Genomic DNA, 21,384 nt, shown 5'->3' on the forward strand with positions numbered 1-21,384 from the left:
AATTTAATGATATATTTCTAAATGTAGGTAATATAATATGGTATAAATTAGGTATATCTAGTAAAATAAAACCATAAAATCCGCCGTCGCATTTCTTATATTGCATGAAAATATAACACTGTTAATACAATTCAATATAAATGTCAATAATAACATAAAACAATACGAAATTGGAAATAAATGTATAACAAATGCTAAGAGCATAACATTACAGGAAAATAATTTTTCAAACGTACATTTTCATAACAACAAATGCGACCTATCCTCTAATTAATGAAAAATGATTAATGTAATGGCGCCACCTATGATATACGTGATGGTTATTAATACACATTTTGGGGCTCTTGACAAAATAATGTAAGTGCTATGTGCTGCTCAATGGGTGATCGGATCTGCTCATCCAAAATATACTAGCGACTTAATTTAAGATTACATAATAAATCTTTATAATAACACACGATACGAAATACAAAACTCCTGAAACTTCTTTTTGAACTGTTCACGATAATAGCTCTTCTGGTACATATAGTACTGACAAATTATTCCTGGAGGCGGCGGAGAAGATGATTTTACTTGATAAGACCTTTAGCTTTAAAGAGATCGCGCATTAGTCCTTTGAGGTAGCGTATCTCACGTTGCAAGTCAGAGCACTTTTCGCCTAAGTTAGTGTGGCGTTGGCGCAAACTGTGCTCTTCACTAAGCAGTACTTCGATTTCTGCCTTCTTTTTCTGCCTATAGCGAGTTGCTGCGTTTTTGTTTTGTTCCTTCTTACGAGATCGACGGTCGTCAGAAGGACGCGAGTACGGTTTAGGCCGAGAAGGCGCAGACCATTCTTCATCAGTTGAAGAAGAGCGTGGAGAAGACGGGGGAGATGAACGGGGCGAGTTTGAAGTACTGTCGTCGAACGGCAACGGAGAGGGAAGCTGAGCGGCGCGGTGACGAACCAGTTCTTCTACAGCCTGCAGATCTGAATCATAGTCAGCAGGCAAAGGTGGAACGGCAGCTGCAGGGCTTATTTGCCATGGTTCATTCGGCTGAGTGATGTGTAAAATAGGTGCTAGCGGTGTACATTGAGCTTGTTGGGCGTAGCTCAATAGAAGTTGGCTAGCGGGGCCGGGTGGGCTTTGAGGTGGTGTCAAATGGGTTAACTCGACTACTCCGTAGACGGTCTCGAATTCTCGAAGTAATTCTTCAGTAGGTTGCTGCGTAGGATAACCCGCAGAAACAGGAACCGCTACTGGCGCCTGCTGTTGCGGAGGCGGCACCTCCACGCGTTCTGTATATTGAGGAATGTTCTCAAATATTGGTAGTTCTACTTTCTCCTCCAGCCAGTTGGGGAAGATGTTTTCTGTAGAAAAAGATAAGGAATTGTTTAAATAAACTATTGGAAAAAGCCTATTTAATATAATTAGTAAGAGCAACCATATATATGAAACAAGAATAACAAGTCTACAGATTATTTACCTATTCATAAATCCAATTGGTAAGATATTTCCTTCGTATAAATATTATAATCAATCTGTGTAAATTATGTCATTGCATATTCAATTGATGGAGTATCTACTAATTACAACTGATTGACGCAAAAGTTGCTAACTAGATTCCATGAACTAAATAAACAACATCTCATGCTGCACGCGCCAGCAACCTGACACCTTACAATCTATTGTTCTTGATACTATGATAATAATCTTTAACTGAAGCCAAAGTTGAATTATAAACAAAAAAATATCTTTAAGGTACATTCGTCTTTTCATTCATTATGTCTTCTCATTCCCTTCTTACTTGATATAATTAACAAGTTATTGATATATAATAACACCTGTTTTAATATATTTTTCTTATTTACATTAGAAAATAAATAAGTGAAATATCTAATAACATTATGAATGTTAGTATCCTAAAAACTGTACTATTTATTATTACTGATTTTCTTTGTACAATGTGCGTGCCTAGTACTACTGTGAATATATCTTCATATTTTAGAACTCGAAAATATTATAACAATTGGAACTAAGATCTCGTTTGATTTGTATGGATTGCAAGTATCAAATTAATATAGCTGACCGACCATTCCGACATTCAACAATCAATTGAAACTAATTGACAAGATTGGTGTCTCGGATGGTAGCAGAGAAATTCTTATATATTAGGTATGTAGTCAATTTCTTTTGATGGTACAAAAGCATTGATTTATATGAACTTTGTAGTAGACGCAGTAATCAGTTGACAACTAATGAGCAGCAGCGATAGCTGCATCGCCCTGACCTCTGATCCGATAAACTTGCGATCTTTAGGGTTCGGTGGCATCACCGCCCTCAATAACAAACCACTTAGATAATTTAAAAATCAAACATCGTCATAAGTATTTTTCGACAGTTGTATCTCTCGCTTTGATGTCAATGACTCTATGTATACGTTTTATTTATGTATGTTGTAACGTTTCGACATAAGAGAGAGCAGGATATGATTTGCTCATAATTATATATGTAGATACGATTAATGTAAATTAAACAGTTTACTGACCAACATAACAAGATTAAAATAAAACAAAAACATTGAGCTTGTCACGTATAGACCTCGTGGCGTGATAACTATTCGTCCTCTGTGGAAAGGTACTGGAATTGTATTTGTATCAATTTATACATATAGAAAAGTGACCAATAAGTCGCTTTAATTATTGGTCGAGGAACTAGCGAGGTCGGCCTGTGCGCGAACTGGTTTGTCATTAGGCGATGGTACAATTATTAAGCGGTCGCGTATCTAACACGTGTAGGCGTCTAAAACGTCGTAGTAGACCGTCTACTTAACTAAAAAACGTACATATGACTATGTCAGTTCAATACTTGTTACCTGGAGGTAACAAGTATTATCGTATATATATATAATACTATATATATATAGTATCGTAAGTTGTCCACGTGCACTAAATATGCGTAATAAAAGCATACCATATCTAACTATTCAGGATGTTTTACTAATATAAGAACCCCGTTTAATGAAATGAATTCCACTACATAATGAACATAGTCATTAAATCTTATACATTTACCTATATACAATAGATATAAAACTAATTAAAGATATCACGTTTATGACGTTAGACATAGACTAACATATTATGTAAAATATTAAAGTAATATTTAATATCGATTCACTTGCAACCAGCCATTCAAGTTTTGGAACGTGGCAGCCGTCACAACAAATTATCAAGTTTGTTGCGCAGTAATATAGTTGCTCCACTTTCAATCTACACAATTCGTTTGTACTACATTTCAATCAAAACAAATGTGTCTACAATAATATAACAACAAATACAAGCAGTTACTTCTCAATCATAAAAACTAAGTCATAATTACTTATACAACTAGAAGGAATTAGAGCATTCAGACCTTGAGCAGGCCTTTATGCTAGAGTGACTTTCAATTAATAAAAAAACATTCGTTGCAGTTGTTTACCACATACCAATATAAAGATTTGCCATTGCCATCGCGATGTCAGATAATGCTATGAAATCAGCTCCTCAAATCCAAGCTCATAAAACAATGTTCTTTTATGCTGTCCTTATTGCTACTATATTTATAACGATAAACTAGAATACGATTATTATAAGGGCAGTGCAGTTCTGGAAACTAAAATCCTCGTGGTGCGAGCTGTGGTCGTCGTCAATAATCCTGGGATAAATATAGTATCTAACGTCTCTTGACCAGCTTCTGTGAGTTGAAAATTATCTCTTTGTTCCAAATACAACTATAGTGGCACTTCATTCTAACGGCGTCCAAGCGGCGCATGGATCGCGGCAGACATATGTTGCGGGCAGAGGGCAAACGCCCAAAATGCGCTTCTCGAATCGAATTTATTGTCACGAATAAAGAATCACGAGCGATCACCTGCAAACGCGGCGCGACGCAAAATGCTACTGGCCACGCGGCTAAATGCGCACGCGCAGCGGACCAACTTAACCGCGTCGCTAGCCCCCTAGCCCCTCCTCCATATCACTGGTTACCTATCATATAAACCAATATGCTCATTTTTATTTTAAAGTGTTCCAGTGAATGCTAGCGTGGTCTTATATTAATTTAGGGGTGTATCCCAGTATCGAATGTACGAATAATAAAATATACGAGTATCTTATTTGAAGCTTACTCAGCCTACAGATCAAATTTCATTTTTATATTGATGATATAAAAATGTACTTGGCTTCGCTCAAATAACAGTATAATTATGCAAATAGACAATAATCCTAGATCAAATGCGAAAAAAAAAAATATGTTACTATTGGTATATAAACAGGCTGTCTATGTACTAACAGTGACGAAATTTTACATATGTATTTAAGATGGAAAACAAAGGCGACTTTATCCGAGTCAATTGATATAGCCCGATAATGTGGAAGTCGTGGTCAAAAGAATCAAAGAGTTTATAGTGTTTAGGGCGTCAATAAACATTTATATTCATTTATATAAGGGCAAAGTTTCATTATTTTTATTTTCTCGTAACTAATAAAAAATTAACTATAAAAATATAAATATTCTTTATTTTTAGAGTTAATTTTTATATACAATAAAATACAATAGCATATGCAATGACTGCGATGCTAGTATTTTTTTTACAAATATTATGTAACACGATTTTTATTTTTACATAATTCGTTAATAATTATAAGCTGCGTTCAATCTGTGATTGTAAATATTTGGTCCAACCAGTTGTATAATTTACTTCCGCTCTTTCGACCTCGAAATAATTCTACTTTCACATCAATGTACCAAATATCATTATGTACCTATACAACTTATACATTGACATTGTTACAGTTTACTTTAAAATATAAGTATATGTAAGCTTTCAGAATCTGTTATATATTCCAAAGCTTAAAAATAAGTTTTAAATACATTGAGTTTATATTTAGGAATCTGTATCGTTATTTTTTTTTATTATACAAAAATATACAATGAGTTTGTACATGAGTACACGAAACTAATTGTGTGCCTCCTGTTCAGAAAATTATATGAGACTTAGTACCTATTAATCTAAATACTCAACAAATTATTACAATTTATATGCCTATATTGAACTTACAACAGAAAAAGTCAAGTGTTGAAGTAAATTTATAGTTTAAATACTGAATTATTATGAATTGGCAGAATTAAGTAATAAATAATGTCACCACTTTTATGCTCTCCAGATCTACAATATTGTAAGTAGTAGTTAGTAAACTTCATTATAATTTATATATTCAGAATTGTAATTTATTTAGTTAGTACATGTGGCCGTTTGCTGTGGACAGTACCTACCGAATTAGCATTTAAAAACAGTAATATCATTTATAATTACAGGAACTAGTAAAATTTGTTTAATTGTGGTTACTTGAGGTTAACTGATTTCCACCTTGTATAAAGATTTTATTTCCGATTTTTTATCCCTCCATTTTATTCAGGTATATGTGACTAAGCCATTATATGTCAGAAGTTGTATATGTTTATATATTATTATACTAGGGTATTTTTGTATACATAATTGAGTTGTGTACATAGTAAATTATATATAGTTTTATTAATTAATATTATTAAATAGAAACTAACTCTATCCTTACGTGTTCGTAAATTTCTTTCAAAATGCAAACTATGTAGGTTAATAAGTTGCGTTTTACTTTCAATGTGTGAATTTCTATTAATATGATAATACATTAATTAATAAATATGGACATCATACAAACAGCGCCATCTAGTTCCCAACTAAGCAGTTTATACTATAAATATCAAAAGAAATTAGAAAGAACTTAAAGAATTTTTAACATATAAATTTCATTGTAATATAGATATATTACAATGAACAAAACAAAAAAAACAAAGTAGAGATCTCTCTACTCTGATTTCAAAGTAGAGAGATCTCTACTTTGAAATCAGAGGCAGAAGTAATGAAGCAGCTTAGCATAATTAACCAGTGAGATACAGCAAAGGACTTCAGAAAGAAATGAAAAGAAAACATATAAACCGCTCAATGTCTCCAATGCAGCTTGCATTGTTTCATATTTTTGCAAGAAAGAAAATGAAAGTATAAATAAATGTATTCTAAATGCCAATTCTACGAAAAATCTAACTAGCTAAAATTCACCAAATTTGTAAATTTATATACTATTTTGAGTAGTAAGTTATAGTAATTTATTGTAGTAATATAGTATATCTATTATAGTAATACTACCTTTTGATTGGTAGTTCTAGATATTTATAACTTTTGCCGAAGTAGACTTTGTACAAAGTCATCAGTCAGTCACCCAGTAAATCTATTATGTAGTATTGGATTGTTAGCTGTTGGTTTTGTTATAAATAAATAAATCTCTGTCACCTATATCTGTCATCAAGCATCTTGCTCTATTAAGATGTGTTTCGGTGAAGACCTTAATAAACCAGTGAAATTACAGGATACGGAGACATGTTACCTTCGTCCTCCAGAATGACAATGCATGGTTATAGGCGTCTCATAATGACTGATGTCCGTGGTGCTGTTTACAGAAACAGCACCACGAACATTACGTCGCCGAACATTACGTATTATGAGGCCTAGGTATGTACCTAGGCAACGGTGAGCACATAGCTACAGATAGGCCGACAGCTTCTTTATCAATGCAATTATATAAACAATATTTTAAAAGTACAAACCTTGTTTAAATTGGTTGTCGAGCTGTTGCAGAAGATCATTGGCAAGTTCAGCGCGACTTGGCTTGGACTCCGGCGGTGACGGAGGGTAAAGGCTGACAGTTGGATCATCGTGCAGCTGGAAATTGCCAAGTTCGATCTTCGGCGCAACTGTTGGGAGAGATTTGAGCAGATCTGTAAATAAGGCAACACATGTTTACTCAAATAATAAAAAACGAAAAAAAGAGGAAAATTAACAAGCGAGAATTATTCCATTATTATAAGGCTTACTTATAATGAAATAAAACTACGAATTAATAGAAATGGATATTTGTCTAAGATGTCCTTAATCGATGGCACTGGTGTATGTAACATTAAACGAATTTCGATAAATTTATTGGAATCGTTATCAAGTCTTATACAAATATTTTTGGGTGGAAGTCTATATTCTATATAAGCGTGAAATGCAATTTTATAAAATAATATCACAAATTTTATATTTATTAAAGAGACAAAGATGTTTCTCTAGAATAGACATAGTTAGTCTAATTCTCTTAATTATACAAGCTCTTTAGAATTCAATCTAATAAAGTAAATCGAAGGGCTTTAGAAATACATCTAAAAATCATCATATAAATTCAACTGTCCTGTTCTCAACATCTTGTTTAAAAATTAACTTATACCAATATAAAAAATTGTATTTAAATAGTTATGTTAAATTACTCATATAATTATAATTTTATATACATATAAATTAATTCGCTAGAAAATAAATATATTTATATTATAAATTTGTAACATCAATTCTTACTTTGTAACAAAGATATCTGGAATTCTCTACACATTTCACACATTCCATTACTTTTATAGCAACACATTTTGACACTAGTACTGTTTATCTATACGTGTAGTGTTATCCGAATCGACACTAATTTAATTATTACAATAATTAGCGCAGTTAACTGGAATATATCGGAGAAGCTTCAAGGTAAAGAGCTTAGATAAGTAATGGACAAAATACAACGAGGAGACTGAAGTCGTTATTATATATATGAAAGATAACTGTGGCATGATATTACGTCAAAGCAACGCCCAGATGTCGTGATGCTTTAAATCTGACACGATAATATCACTGTAGTTACTCCTCTTATAAAAACATGTCTAATATGAGTGATGCCAAACCCTCTCTAACTTTTAATACCCGCTTTGGTTTTTAGCTTAGTGAGCGCTAATATGTGTCAAGGTGAGCTAATCGAAATATTGTAAATTTGTAATTTCATCGAAATTTAAAACGTTTGGAAGTTATGGATACAATTTCATTTCATTATGTACTCACGCGATATGTATATAAATTAATTCTGGCCGGATATTATTGTAAATCAGAAGAAATTAAATACAACTTTAATGCAATTGTAATGTGTTTTCTATGGAACAAATATTTAAATTATTCATTTATTTGTCCGATACATAGTACCTAGTAAATAACTTATGGACAATAACTTCTCGATTCATTCACTAGGTACCCCTGCAATATGAGGGCGGTCCAGACACTTGATGTTGCTTTATCAAACTTGTATGGTCAGCTTTCACATAGTTGTATTTTTATGGAAGCATGAATTCGAATGTATTTCTTTTGCTATCGTATTTATGGCTTTAATAAATACTAAACTAAAACATTATTTGTTATTTATCTCGATCTACAAATATTAAGTTAGGCTAAAATGGCCCTGATACTAAAAGGTAAAATATATAGATCATAATTATGTAAAAAAAATATTAAAAAAGGATATAAGTTAGTTACCTGTTAATAATTGTCAGTTTAAATTTAGGAAGTGAAATTCATACGGAGTAGTATTTACATATTTATATAATTTAAATAGTAAGCAAGCTGACGTCGAAGCTGATGCTAAGTCATAACTGTCGCCTTTATAGATAAATATATCCAGGGACATTAAGTTATTATGTGACGCCCTTAACACTACTCATGCGTGGCCATCCCGAAGGCCTAAAATATCGTTCCTGTTATATCCCTGTAATTTTATTACCTAATCTCACTCGACAACCGAACCACAGCTTACAAAAACAAGCTATAATTTACTTTTCTTATAGTTATTATAGTAACTATACCAGATTAAGAATAATGAATTGTATACATTTTTGTCTCAAAATAAGATAAAAACTTCAAAAAACGTGGTGTAGAGAGTAAAATATCATTATATAGTTACAAATATTTTTCTTTGCAGGTATATATATTCTGGTACTGGCCAATAATGGCGTTTTCTGGTATTTTTCTGCCCTCTGCCTACGTGAGATTATGATAATAAGACAATTTACTAATTGAAGTCATATTTACACTTTGTTAAAAATAATCATAGCGATAATAACAAAAATCTTAATATGATGTAATTTTAGAGATTCTTACAAGAAGTTTTATTAATAAATGATGAAACATCATCAGTATTCTTGAACATTAATCTTTCTCTATTTTCTAATTAAATAAAAAAGCTGAGATTCTCATTTCGAATGAGGAGTACAACAGAAACACAAATTTTTTTTAGAGTATTCATTTACATCATGTAGTGGTCAAATTTATTTCAACGATATTGTAATGACATATTATAGACCACAGAATCCAGCGTTGGAACATTTGCTTCACCTCATGGCGTATGCATGCTCATTGAGAAGAGTCCCTTGGAAAGAACCATGAAATTAATCCGAATAATGAATTGACAGTGACAAAAATATTGCCGCTTTTTTACCGTGTTTTTTGTTTGAGATTGTGTTTAGAAAGTAGTCAATATTTATATATGGATTACTGCAAAACAATATTGTGTTTTCTTTTTATACATTGTATACAATATACAGTTATTAGTAGTTGTCGTATTGCAATAATTAAGAAAAGAGATAAATAGATTTTTTAATTGTTTAGTTTATACTTCTTCTTGTCGACTATAAGTATTCATGGGAAAAATGATATAATTTCATAACTACTAATAGTGTGTTTGTAGTAGTACTTAATATGTGTTCTGTGGTGCCCATTACGCACAGCCATTATAAAAAGTCCTATAAAAGTGTGATAGTGAATAATTCAATTAAAAGTGACTTTTCTCTACTACAGAATAATTAGAACTTGACTAATATCAATTAGTTTAATATAACTGCCTAACCATCGATGGTTTTTACATTTTATTACACATTTGGTTTAGTACACAATTCTTATAGCCACGTTCTAGTTTCATTAGATCGGATTAACGTCATCTTAACATGTAGTTTTCATTCGACGACGTAATAATAAAATATATTATATATACATATATAGGCAATATGATACTCACTAAATTTAATGCTATTAATAAAATGTTAGATAAATATTATCTATCTATACTTATATGGTGAATAGTACCGAAGTTGAACTATGATTAAAACATTTAACGTGGTAGACTTTGTACAAAGTGTATTGGCAACTGTTTCATCTAGTGCAGCCGCCAAGTAGTACTGAATTACATGGTACAGAAGCACGATGACTTACAAGGAAGTCACGCATGAGGTATAACACATGATATGGTGATGTGTGTGGTGTTGTTTATATAAATAAGACAGTTATTAACACACTTTACATAAAAAAACTAACTATAAACTAAATAGAAATAATTCTTATCTAATATAATAATCTCAAACTAAATGTTTTTATTTTTCAACCCTAACAAAGTAGTTATAGTTTATTAAAATCCCGATATAAGTAATAAATCGATCACTCTATGGTAAACAACGATGTTATAAAATTTAATGTCAAAACATATTTTCATTGGATACAAGATAAATAATGGAAAATAGCCAAGCTGGTGATATGCAATTGAAAACATGGTCAGAGGACTGCTAACTAAAAACAAATATGTTTTCAGAAACCGCCACACGTCATATAATTATTATCTCTCATGTATAGTCAGTCACACGCTGGATGTGTGATTATCAAGACACACCCTCGTTTTCGGCATAGCGACTAAAAGATCTGTAGAATAGAATTGTAACTAAACTATACATTTTTATACAATATTTTAGAGATTGCAACTCTTTTCACAATTCAGCCAAATTATAACATTTATATACGGAGTGAGGGCGAAATACGCAAGTAGGAAAGAGTTGAAACTAAATAGGAATTTCTAGTTAAGTCAACTTTGATTTATAGGCGTCCTCGTCCTTGGGAAGAACATCCGATAATACTAGCTCATAAATCATAAAATTGCCCAAAAGCGCGTACTGTTCCGAATTTTAAGAAGATACAATATAATAACCGATATGAAACAAATTTATTCTATATTTAAATCAAAAATATTTGCAAGTCACACGTTATATTTTTATTAATTTTTTATTCCTTTTACGCCTATGCTTATTTATATACATTAATGTTCTTTTTTGTGCCAGTAATAAAATATGTAATCACGATAACTGTAGTTTCTTCTAAATATTACTTAACTTTATCACACGTACAATAAAAAAAAGTAAGTAAAGACACAGTACGTGACAGCTATGCATATAGTAACTACATTTTCACTATATATATTTTTATAAGTAATAATAGTATTAAATCGTAAGCCACAGTTTACATTTGTCTTTATAAGAATGTTTACTCAAATGGCATTTAGTTTCACCCTTTCCCTGCCGTGTTACTCCATACAAACTCGACATTGACAAAATTCAACAGATAAATCCATCAATGTTAATATATTATAAGGTAATTATTCTTTTTTATAATAACATATTAACATTTATGGATGGATGAATAATAAATAAAAAATAGACCCTTGTATAAATATTGGCACGGATATGATTATCATGGAGATTTACCTTGAAGTATATTAATTATTAAAATAATAAAATGTATTCGACATAACTATTCTCGTACGTATATAAAGTATGTAGGTAGATATGTAAAGATGGAACGTTGAGAGAATGGAAATATACACACATAAGCGGGATAAGATACGCCTTGAGTTGACCTATTATACAGCATTATCGTACATGAGGTGAATTCGTGGGGGTGCTGCCTTTAGATGTCTCTAATTAATATAATTGTTAACGCGTCGGTGCCAAGAGTTGACTGATGATAATAAAATGTATGTACTATTTTAGTCATAATATATCAGCGTTATAAGATAACAAGCCAACAGATCAAATAACCATTTAAAATTGTATCAAATTCCGTTCAAAAAATTAGATATTTGCACTAGCTAAGCAGTGCCGCCTGGCATATGGTGTTTGAAATTGATGTACCCATATATATTTACAAGTGTCTTGTCCTTTCTAGAAAAATATTTTTTTGGATTACCGGTTGGCAAAGAAATTTTGGTTAGTTCTCTTTCGTAACTTCTAAGCCATACGCCTGTTCCGAACACTGGTCAGCAGTGCAACACATAATATCATTATGAAACGTAATTTAAGGTTCTACATGTTTTATAATTTCCCTATAACGCCAACGATAATGGACAAGACAGCAATGATGATCTATAACCTAATTAACCAATTTCTAAAATAATATAACATCTATTATCATTATATACTTAACAGTAATAGATAATACATAGTAGCGAACTTTAGACAGACTGAACTCAATAGAAAAACAGAGGAGTACGTAGTGATACAGAGCAGTTGATCAACCAATGAAGAGATTGTGTTATTTTCTTTATATTATTGTTAAAGAAAATAACACAGTCTCTTCATTTTGGCATATAGATACAACACTAAAAGTACTAAAACACATATAATATCGTAGCTATACAATAAAGTATCGATGATGATGATACTTTTTATAAATACGACGATCCTGGGGCCAATACACTGTGGAACTATTTGGAAGTATATCTTCAATAAGTTTTAAACCATAAATACAAAATGTATGATAAGGATATTAAAAATGAAAAACTCGTCCATGATCAACTTAATAATACCAATAGTCGTGCAGTGGACATAATTAGACTGTTGTTAGACTGAGATTAGTCTAATTAATTAATTTAATGTTTAATCTATTCTCAATTTGACCACAAACTTTAATAATAAACAAAAGAATATATATGCGTGTGTGTCGAATACATGGTAGGTTGTGTTTTTATTGATCTAATGTATTTTTGATGCATAGTTTAAAAAAATATTAGTATTCTGTACATCTCTATATAAACTATAAATGTGCGAAGTTTCTAACTCCTCCGTGCGACCAATTTACGTAAAAAGGGTACAAAATTTACTTCACGTATATACATATAAATAACTATACAAATCAAGAAAACAATGAATTAGGTAAGCTTTTAAAGATTAATATTAACACCAAAGAAAATATAAATAAATAATAATATCCTTTGAATATATTTTTAGGAAGACGTCAATAAATTACGTAGTACCACCTGCCCGCCCCGGCTTCACGCAGATGTACCTGTATTATACATATAAACCATCCTCTTGAATCACTATCTAAAAACTACATTAAAATCTGTTGCATAGTTTAAAAGATCTAAGTGAACAGAATGCGGAAGTGACTTCATTTTATACTAAGTAATGATACGGTAGAGTTAATAATGTCTTAGCTTACTCAATAATGTCTTAGTTTACCTTTGAATTACATCAGTAGTATTCAGTTTGATCGTTGTAAAATCGGTCAAATTGTATAATTGTAATTCATAACACCTATACAATCAACATGTATAATGAATATAATTTTAATCATAAATAATTCATAAGCCTCCTATTACAAAAGAATTATAAATAATTATTGCTGGCCAATTATTATAATCCCTATTATTGCAGACATCATTTAGAGAAATTACTGGAGACTTCAAAGAATTACCTATTTTAGTTACTTACAGGTCTATAGGCTAACAAGGCGTAACCAAACGAAGTATTCGATAGCTTTGACTTTTTAACGTAAAATATCTGCAATAGTACAAGATTTAATTATGAATAAAGCGATATTTATTATTGTAGGTACATACATAGGTAAATAAAGTACATTCTATAAAGATTATAATCAAAACAGTTTCAATTAAATTACCATATAAAAATTTTATGATTTCGCAAAATCCTGATTTACCATTTATAGTGTCAAGAATTTAGAAGGTAACTTATAGACATTAAAAATTTAATTAAAAAAAAAATTAAAATTGAAGCTTGCTTATGCGTACCAGAAATGGAATATGGACAAATATGGATAAATATACATTGTGCCAGCTCACAACTTTATTTATTCGAAGTAACAAACAAAATAACAGTCGACAAATTTTGGAGTAGGGGATCTATCTATCGGTTAATATATAATACACCACGCTACAGACTATTTTATATCTTCAATATATAGTTTTAACTATGATTTGATAGCAATTTCAACCGGGAGGAAATGCCTTTTTTTACATTATTTAAATTATTAACCGGGTCTTAAAACGAATAATTTTGTGGCAAATAAAGGCAAATAAAGGCCTCTCTGCCTTTTTTAGATGTTTGTGAAGGTGCTACTGCTCAATCCACCCTTGAAACAGCAGCTGGCTTTCACTAAGCTTAATAACACAACTTTCTTAACTTTATTAAATGTTTTCGACCGCGAAGAAATATTATTGAAAAAACGTTCTGGCTCGCGTACTATTGTAATGATACGGTAGAAATGTTTCAGCGTATACATATAATGTAACGTCACCTACAATACATTATATGTACAGGCTAAAATATTTCTACTCCTTTTCGAAACAATAAATGTTATTATTATATAATATTATATTACTTTTGTCTAGGCTTAGTTTATGTACGTTTAATTATATTACATATTTTATTGATTTATGAGTTTGATTAAAATTTAAAAAAATACTTCTTGGTACTCGTCATGAGATTTTAAATAGGTACGTATTTGTAACATCACAAACCTATTTAGTATCGAGAAGAACATATGCTACTTTTATTGCAAATAAAGTAGGAAGGACAGCTAGTATCAATATGAAATAATATTCATTTATCATTACATGAATTGTTTTATTTGTCGATTTGTGTCATTGGCGTTTTATATGCATAGCCGTATAAAATATGCATAATGGCATAACATGAGTATTACATATAATATATTAATAGAGCAGGGTAAGTATAGCTTATTTTTCGGTAATACTATTTCTTGCGTTGTTGGCAATGTATAATTCTACAATAAATTTGCGTAGAAGATAACATAAAGCTATATCTGATACCGCACACGCTGGCCACAATACATTGGTCAAGATAAAACCCGTTGATATAATCGATACAGTAATAAACAGTATTTCATCTAAGCTCTTCCGCATACCAAATACTATTCATTTTATACCACTAAAATAGCAATCTAATATACGACCTATCAGATGGTAAATAGTTACCGTAGTCTATGGACGCCTGAAGCACCACGAGTCTCACATGAGCGTGGCATTCCTTTATATATATATATAAACCTTTAAACGTCCCACAAATTCATATTAACTTGTACTTGTACTGTTTTATAGTATGTTTAAAAATGAAAAATATACTCGAAGGTCAGCTAAACATAAGATTATTATTCGTTGGTTTAATTAAAGGATAAAAATATGTATGACACATACCAAATTTTATTACATTTATATGTATAAATTTTGCCGTTCAGGCGACTTCAGGTAACCTAATTTGCATATTTACTTTACTACTTTCGCCTAAAATATTTTAATCAGATTCGTTATTAAATAAAATAAATTACTTATACTATAATTGTTGTAAATTATACGATTCTTTTCACATTACTAGCCAATATTAATGGAAGAATGCAGAAGAATAGACAAGTATTGATTAAGAAATATAGAATAAATTATTAATTAAGAACGCTTATTAAGTAAAGATAATAAATAGTATTGGCGTTTTATTTTTAAAACCGTAAAAGGACCTAAAGAGCAGAAAATATATAATATTAAAACGTGAAAATATTCGTAACCAATTTGATGGACGCACGAATGATATGTAAATTTGCGTTTACGTTGCAATGCTATTTGACAACGTCAAATGACGTCAATAGAATCGCATTATTGACAGGTGACGTCATTTTCACTACGTTACATACGAAAATATTTGCGATCTAAGTTAGATAATTAGCCCACTAGTGTAAACGAATAGTCTCTTTGTTGCACAGACTTCTTAGCATTCCGCTGTTCAGCATTTTCAGAATGCTGTTTACTATTTTTATTACAAATTCTGCGTATTTATAAAAATTTCATAATTGATTTAGCAATACAGACTTAACACAAATGTATCTAAGTTATTCGAATAATAATTAATAGTAATTATTATTCGCATAACTTAGATACATAGTATTATATAATACAATAATAGTATTATATACATGGAAACAACTGGTATTATAAGACTATTCTGAAAAACGTGTTTAATATTTGGTTTAAATATTATTTTCAAATTATTTAATTCCATATTTAAAATAAACCCAATTACAAACCATGTTCGGCACTGAAAATGTCGAAATCGAGCAGCAAAGAGCACTCTTCATTAGTAAGCAGGCCAGTGGCCGAAGCCACTGACTGATCCCAAAGGCTCGCACTCATTATTGTAGTTGTTGAAAATGTTCTGAAATTAATAGAAAACGTATCATGAAAATAAGACAACTATATAATATCGACATAAAACATATATATCGACATGACTTATCTTGAAGGGGTAATCAGAGCTATTATCAATTGTCGATGTCGTGATCCACACGTCACTTGACCATATTTCGCTGGGTATTTTAGAATATAGTCCATATATGATTGGGTATTTTTAATCCTACATGATAGGGGCGAGCCTACCGCCGTCTCTCGTATTAATGTTTGCCTCTGTTATCGGTGTTTCCATCACCGAAATAAGTCAGAAATGTACATTGATACTCAGTTTTTTTAGGTTGGCCAGATATGAACTCACGACCTTTTAGGTTGTAAGAATATGTCTTACACTCTTACGTTCGCGAGTTCATAAAACGTCTTTTTTTAATCTACTTAATTATCTGGTTCGGTAATTTTTCCGTTGAGTAATTTTATTTTGTGCATTATAAAGTAAATTGTACTGTAATGTACAATTTTGTATTTTTTAAAATAGGTTTGTACAGAGTTTTTGTTTTTACCAATTACGGAATAATTATGTCATTTATATATAATTGTGTAATAATATCTTTTATACATACCACAGATGTAATGAGTAATGGTACGAGTCGGTAGCGATCGGTATCCAATGATGATGATAAAGGTGGTCGAGGGACGAAAGTGTCCGGTGAGGGCGCCATGTTGGCACTGAAAATACAAAATACATATTTAAATTAACACTAATTGGCATGATATACGAGTACCTGTTCAAATACAAGGTGTATTGGTCCAAATAAAAAATCATAACAGTAAAATAATCGTTTGTTGCACAAAAAAAACGTGATCCAACCAAATATGATTTAATATAACATTTGATCATACATTACAGCATTTATTATAATCGACAAACCGAATTGCAATAATGTCTCGAACATTATCGCAATTCGGCATAATATTTAGGACAACCACGCAACTGACACCATATTATCCTTCAAATCAGTTCCCAAACTGCTTAGATGTGATATTTACTGGCCCACTTTTATAATAATTGACACTTAAAGATTGTAGTCAGACAAGTAATGATGTGAATAAATATACGCGGACGAAGTCGCGATACTAGCTGTCCGCGACTTCGTCCGCGTGGAATTTAACTTTATTTATACTGAAAAAAAAAGATTATTCCCTAAAATAAAAGTAGCCTGGCAACAAAAAGTCCCGTCAAAATCGGTCCAGCCATTTCAGAGATTAGCCGGAATAAACAGACAGACAGATAAAAATTGTAAAAAATGTTATTTTGGTGTATGTACCGTATTTATAATCATATGCACTTCAGTCACTGACACTCCAATTTTATTTCTATGTATAGATTACCTGTAAAATCTAGGTATCTGTCCATGCATCATCATCGGTTTATTTCTTAACCCAATTCACTTGAGGTCGGTGTAACATGTTTTTTCTTCCATTCTTGCCATATCATCTTTCACAAGATCCATCCATCACTTTTTCGGACTTTCTTTGATTTTCTAACCATTCAAATTCGTATACAACACTTTATAATATTCTTTTCATTCCTATGCATTGCCTACCCATACCAAAACAAACAATTACTCTTCAACTTCTCCGACACTGAGGCGAGACAACTTAAAGTACTTTTTACAGTAAAAGAAAAGATTAACACAAGTTAATATTGTTTACAAAACGACGTAGTCATGGCTACAAAATATTAAAGAATATTTTTTTACTGCTGTTATAATGCTGTTTTATAATACATTTTTTTGTTATAAAAACAGTCGAAATGAACATCATTAAACGGAAATAAATTAGCTGAAATTTCATGATCATAATATGAATAGAAACATGACATCATCAACAATACGTCATCATGTCTGAAATATTATACAATTGTATGTAAAAACCTATCACAAGCTTACAGCGAAGTAGCAACGCATATTCGCTACGGTCAGTTTACATTCTCAGCTGCATAAAGTTAATGCTACTATATGTAATAAACTTTCGTTTATTATACATATATATATATAAAAGAAACCACGGTTCAACACCACAAAAAAATACTAAAATCAAGTAACAACATATTTACGTCACCATATAACATATAACGTCGCGAAATTTATTGACATAGTGAATAATGGTTTCACTGTGCATTTACCGAGAACAGATAATTTTGATAATACCCACGTGTTCATGACATAAAGTAAGTATGTGTTAGGTTTTAACTGCATATACACAACTTGAATACTTACATGATATCTTGCCGATTATAGGAAATATGAGTCTCTTAAATAATTTGCAGCACATTTTATTTCTATTTAGGTATAGAAATATGCTACTACTAACTAAATCAACTATCAATAATACTGGCTACCAAATCCATCAATAGTTTGCTTTCAAGTAGTAAAGGTAGATATAATTCAGTACAATTATTTCAAGTCTGAGAATAAATATAGATATTGTTTTGTGGAAATTCAATATAAGCATTAAATAAATCTGCCCACTCGAAGCTATAACGACCAACTAAGGGAATAAAATAACAATGTAAGCAAAGGAAAAATCAAGATAAAAAAAACCTATACAAACCCACATATGCATCATGGTAATAACACAGGCTATATTTTAGGAATTTGAATAATAATCTAATAACACTTTTTGTATCAGGAGCACATATAAATAAATAAATAAATAATTTGATTCACAACAATTTTATGTAACCATCATGTGAGAAAAGTCAGCACAATTTGAGTGTTATTATTTATTCCCCCCTAAATGTGTTGTGAAATAAGAATAGACAATGCTTACAAAATATGTTGCCATCTCTACACTTATAAAATTAGTACATTGTGATTAATGTAATAGATCAATACTAGATAATACTTAAATATATCACAGTATTGACTATAGATAGTAGTAAAATTTATTTTAACATTACTTAGTATCATTGCAGAAAACATAGATCTTAAAGATAATAAAGCTAAAATGTTTTTTTTTATTTGTTATTTAGCAATTTAAACTAAACTACTAGTAATACAGTATACTACAGAATTAATTTACCTTTTAATTAACCAACCTTATTTTCCTTACAATACCTGTCTACCATAAGTTATATCACAGGTGAGGTTAGAATGAGACGGGTCAACAAAGTCTAACATTGTCTGACAAGGGGTCCAAAATTTTGTGAAAATCTGATATATTGAAGTTTTAAAACCTAGAATAACTAGCTACCTACCAGCATTCCCTGTTTGAAGTCATCTCGTTATTTACTCTCTTACCATATCATCTTTCACACAGTCCATTCATCTCATTTTCAGTCTTACTCAGTCCTTATAACTATCCACATTAAAATGTAACACCATCTTTAAGATATGATCTTCATTCCTAGCTACTATATACTAGGTATAAAATCTAAACAAATTGAACATGCATACTGCTCCACAACACACTACCGAAATAATTATTTAGTATTTTAAGTTGAATTCATATACCAAAATTGACAATAATGTAGGCAAAAAGTGCATCTAGCTAAACTGGGAATGAGCCAGAACAAATTTTACGACAGTAGATAAATTCATAAGTGACTGTGTGAATACATTCCCCAAATTGAGTTTAATGAAGCACTAACTGATACAACTACTAGAAAAAGTAAAGTGTGTACAGCAAATTTATTTAAACTATTAAAAAAAATTGTTAGAAAAAGCAATAAACTAAAATTACTCTCCATTATTACACTAGATAAAATATAGGTACAATGCCATGCCTGAACATTTATAAAATCCTAATTTTTGTTAATACATATAAATATCTGTGTAGTAGGTACATATTTCGACATTAATAATAGTAGATTTAGCCATCTTAGTACTAGTTTATTATAATCAAATCATTGTTAGTGATAGTTATGTATATGTATGAGTATGAGTATTTGGCAAATTTGTGGGTTTATCAATACATACTTCTGTATACTATGGAGCAATATGAATGGAAACAATAGCACAGAATAAACTTATATTGACAAAAGTGGAAATTTTATCCTTTATTATGTGGCTAGTCTTGAAACGCAGTACATAATTGGACGTTGAAATCCATGTTGCTCAGAATTATGAAATTCAATTTAAGGTAAGTATACAAAGTAGCGACCAGTTCTATAGACCAAATTTAATAAATAAATATCTGTCGTAATAGTTCTCCCGCGCTATACAACAGTACCATAGTGAAAGCTGTGTCTCAATGGAATGTGACGCTGAACGTGTAATTAACGTAGGCCAAAACAAACAGAAATTTTAATACATTTTATTGTACTTACATCATATTTTACGTGCGTAGTAGGCACACGTGGGTGTGCAAATTTTTGGAACTAGTTCCCCATCTTCACAGCAAATATATCATGAAAGAAACAAAATACACGACTATTAACTTAGAGACATTGATGAGTAATAGGGCGAGGAGGGAAAGAAAGAGGGGGGAGGACATAATGTCAACCATAGACAGCAGGGAAACTCGGCGCGTAGCTTAAAAATTATTGCATCAGACGGTCAAGCGACTTAAATGCTTGATAAAGCGCAATATGCCACTTAAAAAATTTACTAGGTAGGTACCTAGTTTATTTTTTAATCTTGGAAACTACACTGACAGGTGTAAAACCTGCGATACCGATTTGATTTACTAAACACTATTTTTTTATTTTAAGAGTGGTCTAGCTGTTTAGGACACCCATTACTTCCGAAATTCGCGGGATCGAATCCTTGCACGGCATAAACATGTGTATTCATGAATATGGTTGTTTTTATTGGTGTGGGTGTTTTTTAAGTATAATATATAAGCATTTACAAATAAAAGACAGTTGTCTAACACCAATATATAAAACAAGCTCTGCTTAGGTTGGTCCTACTTGGCGCAGTGAATATTGTCCTGCGTTATTATTATTTATTTTGACGGTTAGTTTTACAATTTTCGCCAAGTTTCCACAAAAATTTACATAGGTACATTGGTATTGACATGCCTGTCTTTGAATGAAACAATACAAAAATACATTTTTTGTTTTTAGCATATATTTTAATTGCCGGCATTAAATTACAAACGATCTTTTTCTATCAAACAGTTAAATATTGTAATTATATGAATGTTTCATGAAATATGATAATATATGAATG

General features: G+C 31.0%; 1 protein-coding gene across 1 annotated transcript; it reads right to left on the reverse strand.

The window, feature by feature from the left end:
• Window positions 1-79: 79 nt before the first annotated feature.
• Window positions 80-20,683, reverse strand: LOC131848149 (activating transcription factor of chaperone). Its single transcript, XM_059197914.1, has 5 exons — window positions 20,538-20,683; window positions 16,828-16,933; window positions 16,108-16,235; window positions 6,660-6,830; window positions 80-1,348 (listed from the first exon to the last, which is right to left on the reverse strand). The coding sequence occupies exons 3-5, from the start codon at window positions 16,211-16,213 to the stop codon at window positions 570-572; spliced, it is 1,056 nt and encodes a 351-aa protein (XP_059053897.1). The 5' UTR covers window positions 16,214-16,235; window positions 16,828-16,933; window positions 20,538-20,683; the 3' UTR covers window positions 80-569.
• Window positions 20,684-21,384: the final 701 nt, after the last annotated feature.

This window comes from Achroia grisella, unplaced genomic scaffold, assembly GCF_030625045.1.
Source record: "Achroia grisella isolate CSIRO2021 unplaced genomic scaffold, CSIRO_AGI_Agris_v1 utg546, whole genome shotgun sequence".
NCBI lineage: Eukaryota > Metazoa > Arthropoda > Insecta > Lepidoptera > Pyralidae > Achroia > Achroia grisella.

What these genes read in the sequence shown, in the direction of transcription:
- LOC131848149 (XM_059197914.1), bottom strand. Translation starts at nt 16,213, where the DNA reads ATGAGTGCGAGCCTTTGGGATCAGTCAGTGGCTTCGGCCACTGGCCTG. An exon ending in CATTTTCAGTGCCGAACATG is followed by an intron (nt 6,831 to 16,107) that starts GTTTGTAATTGG and finishes CCTTATTTACAG; the next exon opens with ATCTGCTCAAATCTCTCCCA. An exon ending in CGACAACCAATTTAAACAAG is followed by an intron (nt 1,349 to 6,659) that starts GTTTGTACTTTT and finishes CTTTTTCTACAG; the next exon opens with AAAACATCTTCCCCAACTGG.